At 37.3% G+C, this 6,662-nt stretch overlaps 1 protein-coding gene across 1 annotated transcript in view; it reads left to right on the top strand.

The window, feature by feature from the left end:
* Positions 1-186: 186 nt before the first annotated feature.
* LOC107676813 (solute carrier family 22 member 17-like) overlaps positions 187-6,662 on the top strand; it is a 12,335-nt gene continuing 5,859 nt past the window's right edge. The window contains exons 1-4 of the mRNA XM_016471495.1: positions 187-870; positions 2,856-2,959; positions 3,033-3,187; positions 6,224-6,389. Coding sequence (XP_016326981.1) covers positions 418-870; positions 2,856-2,959; positions 3,033-3,187; positions 6,224-6,389 — 878 coding nt within the window. The 5' untranslated portion in view covers positions 187-417. The remainder of the gene's footprint in view (positions 871-2,855; positions 2,960-3,032; positions 3,188-6,223; positions 6,390-6,662) is intronic.

Genomic DNA, 6,662 nt, shown 5'->3' on the forward strand with positions numbered 1-6,662 from the left:
TCTGTCTGTCTGTCTGTCTGTTATCTATCTATCTGTCTGTCTGTCTGTTATCTATCTATCTGTCTGTCTGTCTGTCTATCTGCTATCTGTCTGTCTGTCTGTCTGTTATCTATCTATCTGTCTGTCTGTCTGTTATCTATCTATCTGTCTGTCTGTCTGTCTATCTGCTATCTGTCTGTCTGTCTGTCTGTTATCTATCTATCTGTCTGTCTGTCTGTCTATCTATCTGATTTGATGTATGCTTGTCTTCTGCAGGTTATTTCTGCTCGTCTGTCTCAGGGTGAGCAGAGGAAGAGAGAGAGTGAGAGACACAGACAGCCGTCTATCTTTCTCTCTCTCTCTCTCTCTTCACCTGCGTCTGCAGCAGCAGCGTCTCTGTAAGGCTCTGGTCTCTGTGGCGCAGCTTCTGTCCAAACCATGACGTCACCCCCGTCCCCGCTGGCCTCCCCGTCCCCGTGTCCTCCTCCCCCTCCCTCGCTCCCGTCCTCCCCCACGCTCTCCTCTCCCGCCCCGTCCTCGCTCCCCCTGCAGCCCGCTCTGCCGCCCACCGGAGAGGTCATGATTCTGGCTCTGGGCCGTAAGAAGCAGCGGCTCCTCATCGCTCTCTCCATTCTGCCCAACCTCTTCCTGGCGTTCCTGCTGTCCTCCGACCCGCTCCTGACCCTGTCCCCGCCCTTCTGCTGTCGTCTCCCGCGACCCTCGCCCGCTCCTCAGGTGACCAACGCCTCCGTGAGGACGGAGAAAAGAGACGGAGATCTGCCCCAGTGCAAGCACATGTTCGTCAACGGCACGCAGTCGTGTGTGAAGGACTGTGATGCTGGATACGACTACAACGTCACCGAAGGCCTGACCAATAATATCGTCACAGAGGTGGGCCGACACTGTTGAACTAATATGTACACTATATAATAAGTATTGGGACAGTCCCTTCTAATGAACAGGTTTGACTACTTTAGTAATTTCCATGAGTACAAATCTTAATGTTAAAGCATATGAGGCTATCTTCAGCCTGAGCAATTCAAACTTCCATAACTATACATTGTCCATCATAACTGACATATTTATATGTGACCCTGGACCACAAAACCAGTCATAAGGGTCACTTTTTTGAAATTGAGATGTATACGTCTTCTGAGAGCTGAATAAATAAGGTTTCATTGATGTATGGTTTGTTAGGAGGACAATATTTGGCCGAGATACAACTATTTGAAAATCTGGAATCTGAGGGTGCAAAAAAATCTGAATATTGAGAAAATCATCTTTAAAGTTGTTCATATGAAGTTCTTAGCAATGCATATTACTAATCAAAAATTAAGTTTTGATATATTTACAGTAGGAAATGTATAAAATATCATCATGGAACATGATCTTTACTTAATATCCTAAAGATTTTTGGCATAAAAGAAAACGATAATTTTGACCCATACAATGTATTGTTGGCTATTGCTACAAATATACCCCAGCGACTTAAGACTGCTTTTGTGCTCCAGGGACACATATATTGTAGTATTCAAAATTTGTACATTTGTAAACTGCACACTTGTAAATAACATATCTGTTGTACACATGTACATGACGTGTTCATGTCTGTCAAGCTCTGCATTCATCAGATTCCTCACTGTGACACAATGTTTATGTGTTCTTGATTATTAATGACATACATTTGTATTGAATGAAAGATGCAAAACTGGGACGGGTCTAGTTAGTTGACGCTGTTGTGGTTAGTGTGGGCTGACGTTCTCCATCCTGAAGACTAACTAGTTTGGTCACATTTCAGCTGACAAACTCTTTTGTGTTCTGTGTGCTTGTGTCATGATGCAGCTGTTTGGTCACATGACATCTGACTCATTCATATTGAATTTTAGAATGATGTGATATTACAAGTGTTATTTTAGTATCTTTTAAATATAATATTATAGCAATTATAATATTTGAAATTAACTTATATTTATGTTTTTAATTTTAGATTAAGTCTTAGTATTTAAGCTTGTCCAACTGTTTTAAACTGTCTTGACGAACTTTTTTTTATCTAGTTCTTTATGTGCTCTTGTCATTTTTAGTAGTTTTTAAATATATATTTCTATATAGGCTCTATGTATTTCTATATATCTGTCTGTGTATAGTTATTTCAGTTTTAGTATTTTTAGTACTTAAACTAATTTATTTCATTTAGCTGCGAAAGCAACATTTCTAAGTGTTTAAACTAATATTTATATTTCATTTAGTTTTAGATTGATTTCAGTTTTAAAGTTTTGAATTAACTTGTATATTTCTATATAGCTATAGCTTTGATATTTATTTAAGTTTTAGATTTAGTAATTTTAGTGCTTAAATGTAAACTTATTTCATTTAGTTGCCAAAGCAAAGTTTCTAATGTAGTATTTATATTTTAGTTTATATATTTGTATATAAAGTTTGACATTAAAACATTTAGAATTTAAGTTTTAGCAATTTTGCAATGTGCTTCGGACTTCTTTGTACAAATCAAATATTAATATTTTTAATAGTTTTTATTTTTATTATTTCAGTTTTAGCCATTTTAATACTTCAACTGTCTTCATTTAGCTTACGTTTATAGTTTTTGTTTAAGATTAAGATTTATATTTTATTTCAGATTTATTTCAACATTTTAATAGTTTCAGTTTTAGTTAACAGTAACAATGCCAGATATCAAAGTTCTGACATATAACTTGTTTGCATGGAAGAAAACACGAACTCACGAGTCTTCAGAGTTCACAGCGTTCTTTCTCATGAACAGGAAGTCTTTTAAAATCACCAATTGTGTTTGCATGCCACTGCTACCAAACAACAACTGATTTCCTGTCTGTTGTGTCCTGACTTCCTGTTGTCCCCAGTGGGATCTGGTGTGTTCGCGGTACTGGCTGGTTCCAGTCGAGGAGGTGTGCTTCATTCTGGGGACGCTGACAGGCTGTCTGGGTTTGGGCTACACGGCTGACCGGTGAAAAACCGTCTCTTGGGTTTGTTGTTTGTTCCGTCGTTCCGTTGTTTATTGGTTTGTTGTGTGTGTTCAGACTGGGCAGGCAGAAGTCTCTGCTGGTGTCTCTGATGCTGGCGGTGGTGTTTGGGGTGCTGGTGTGTGTGTCGCCCTCACCGCCTGTCTTCATCACCATGCGCTTCTGTCTGGCCGCGGCGAGCGCCGGCGTCTTCCTCACGCTGTACGTCACACGTAAGTCAAACACAAGTCATAAACATCAGAGCTTGTTTGTCGTGATGTTACGCTGCAAGAAATTATTTTACTCAGCATTTTTGTTTTGTTTACAGTACAAATATCTAAACATTCTTAAATCAAGATGCATTCGTTTCACTTTTTTGATGGTCGCTTTAACACATTCTGTTGACTATAAGTAACATTGCACATACATATCTACTATTTCTTATTGGAGTGTTAGTAGAGTATTAGTAGACTGGTAGGGTTAGAACAAGTTGACATAGGATGACCATACGTCCTCTTTTCCCCGGACATGTCCTCTTTTTGGACCTAAAAAAATGTATCCGGCCGGGATTTCTTAATCGCTTAAAATGTCCGGGATTCGTCTGTTTTCTTTATGCCGCTCCCACTGAATTTCTGACTATTGCCGCCTGCTCCCGCAATATGTGTTTCGCTCCCGCGATTTTCGTGTTCACTCCTTTAAACATTCTAATATTGTGTATAATTTTGCCGCATCAGGGAGCCGCTCTCAGTATTTAAATCCCTTTTGAATGAGCATTTGTGCCGTTTACTTTCACTTTCGATTTCCCGATCACACGCACTCTGTGTAAAGGGAGCACATCTTGCAAGATCAGATATTTGTGACCCTGGACCACAAAACCAGTCTCAAGTGTCAATTTTTCAAAATTGAGATTTGTACATCATCTGAAAGCTGAATAAATAATTCAGTCAATTCCATTGATGTATGTTTGTTAGGATAGGACAATATTTGGCCGAGATGCAACTATTTGAAAATCTGGAATCTGAGGGTGCAAAAAAATCTAAATATTGAGAAAATCATCTTTAAAGTTGTCCAAATTAAGTTCTTAGCAATGCATATTACTAATCAAAAATTAAGTTTTGATATATTTATGGTAGGAAATTTACGAAATAATTTCATGGAACATGACCTTTACTTAATATCCTAATGATTTTTGGCACAAAAGAAAGATCGATAATTTTGACCCATACAATGTATTGTTGGCTATTGCTACAAATATACCCCAGCGACTTAAGACTGCTTTTGAGCTCCAGGGTCACATATTTATACATAGAATTCAAAATTTGTAAATGTTTAAACTGCACACTTGTGTACAGATATACTGTATACCCCAGCGACTTAAGACTGGTTTTGTGCTCCAGGGTCACATATTGTAACGTTGCACTTACACATCTACTATTTCTTATTAGAATGTTAGAGTATTAGTAGACTGGTAGGGTTAGGGTTAGAACAAGTTGACATGTTCTTGCAAAGTTACTTATAGTCAGTAGAATGTCTGTTGGGAGACCATCACAATAAAGAGTTATCAGATATTGAGCAGACAGTCTACTAATACTCTAATAAGAGTTAGTTGACATGTAGATGCAGCGTTACTTATTGTCAACAGAATGTTTAAAAGGGACCATCAAAATAAAGTGTTACCAATACATTTACTTGAGATGCAAAGTCTTATTTTCTGAAAAAAAGTATCCTTATGTAGTGACTTCATGCTTAAAATAATATTAATAATAAAATAAAATATGCCAACGGATTAAGAAAAATTTACTTAATTCAAAAGAAACAAGGTTATTTTTCTACCTCATTGGCAATTGCTTTTCTCACTTTAAAGGGTTAGTTCACCCAAAAATGAAAATTAGCCCATAAATTACTCACCCTCAAGTCATCCTAGGTGTATATGACTTTCTTCTTTCAGATGAATCCAGTCGGAGTTATATTAAAAATGGTCTTTGATCTTTCAAGCTGTTTCATGGCACTCAGCGGGTGTTGCATGCATCAGTCCAAAAGAAGTTAAATAAAAAGCGCTCATCCGTAAAAGAAGTGTCTCACACGGCTCCGGGGGGTGAACAAAGGCCTTCTGTAGCAAATTGATGCGTTTTTGTAAGAAAAATATCCATATTCAAAACGTAATAATCACTTTAATGTAGCTTGCGCTCACTGTTGTACACGGAAGCAGCTCCGGGCGGATGACGTATGAGTTCAGCTCACTTACACCATACACCAAACTTTACAGTTTTATTTCTATCTGTATTCTATATTTTATTAGGTTTTTATAGCGGGTTTGTTCATCTGCCTGACCTTTACATTTTATTCCTAAAACCTTGAAAAAATTGTTTTTTCTGTCTGCTGACAGTATTTTGTGATTTATGGAGTGATACAAAAAAGAAATCCAAAATCCTCTCTGTAAAACCTTTAGCTCTAATGTAAAAAAAATCAAAGAAAAATTATGAAACTGACTTTAAAATCTATGCAAAATAGTGTATTTGCTTTATATAATCGTTCATTTGCATATTTAAACGTTTCAGAACATTTTTGCATTTCTTAATGTAATCATGCAATCAATAATGTAAGTATATTAGTTACATTTTTTTACCCTATACATCTGGGTGTCTTGCCTTAATTTTGATAACTTTTTTCAAAATGACTTCTTAAGTTAATGTACCTTGATTTAAAAATGTTGAGATAATTGTACTGGAAAACAGCCCAAAAATACTGAGGAAGAACTTCACATATTGTAGTGTAGTTGATATTTTAAGCATCCACAGAATCCTTTGACAGTGTATCTAGAACTATAGAATTACACAAATGTGACCCTGGAGCACAAAAGCAGTGTTAAGTCACTGGGGTATATTTGTAGCAATAGCCAACAATACATTGTATGGGTCAGAATTATACATTTTTCTTTTATGCCAAAAATCATTAGGATATTAAGTAAAGATCATGTTCCATCAAGATATTTTGTAAATTTCCTACTGTAAATATATCAAAACTTCATTTTTGATTAGTAATATGCATTGCTAAGAACTTAATTTGGACAACTTTAAAGATGATTTTCTCAATATTTCGATTTTTTTGCACCCTCAGATTCAGCTTTCAGATGATGCATAAATCTCAATTTTGAAACATTGACCCTTATGACTGGTTTTGTGCTCCAGGGTCACATATCACTGTCCTTAACCAGAATAGGAAACACTCAAATGCATTCTGTTATGACTTTTAAAGCTGTTTGTCTGTAGGTGTGGAACTGTGTGACCCGTCGCTGCGGCTGCTGGCGACGATGATGTCCGGTCTGACTGTGTTTGCGGGCGAGCTCCTGCTGCTGGCTGTGGCCCTCGGCTGCGGCTCCTGGAGGGGCCTGTTAGGAACCGGAGCAGCTCCTCTGTCCTTGTTCCTGTGCTATGGGTTAGTCCATGATGAATGACACCTATTGATCATGTGGTTTTTGGTTTGTATACTTGATAAATCATTATTAGAGGTGCACCTGTTAGAAAGTTTGAGGCAGATAGTCAAGTCACCTTAGTTTCTGTAACACTTTATACAAAGCAGATTGAGCCAAAGCAGCTTCACAGAGATTAACATGGAAATACAAATAAAACAAATTTAAATTGTCCCTTTTAAACCAGTGTTTACTTAAAAAATATTTGATGGCTTTGTATTTGATGGAGTTATTAATGA

This window comes from Sinocyclocheilus anshuiensis, unplaced genomic scaffold, assembly GCF_001515605.1.
Source record: "Sinocyclocheilus anshuiensis isolate Anshui unplaced genomic scaffold, SAMN03320099.WGS_v1.1 scaffold184, whole genome shotgun sequence".
NCBI classification, from domain to species: domain Eukaryota; kingdom Metazoa; phylum Chordata; class Actinopteri; order Cypriniformes; family Cyprinidae; genus Sinocyclocheilus; species Sinocyclocheilus anshuiensis.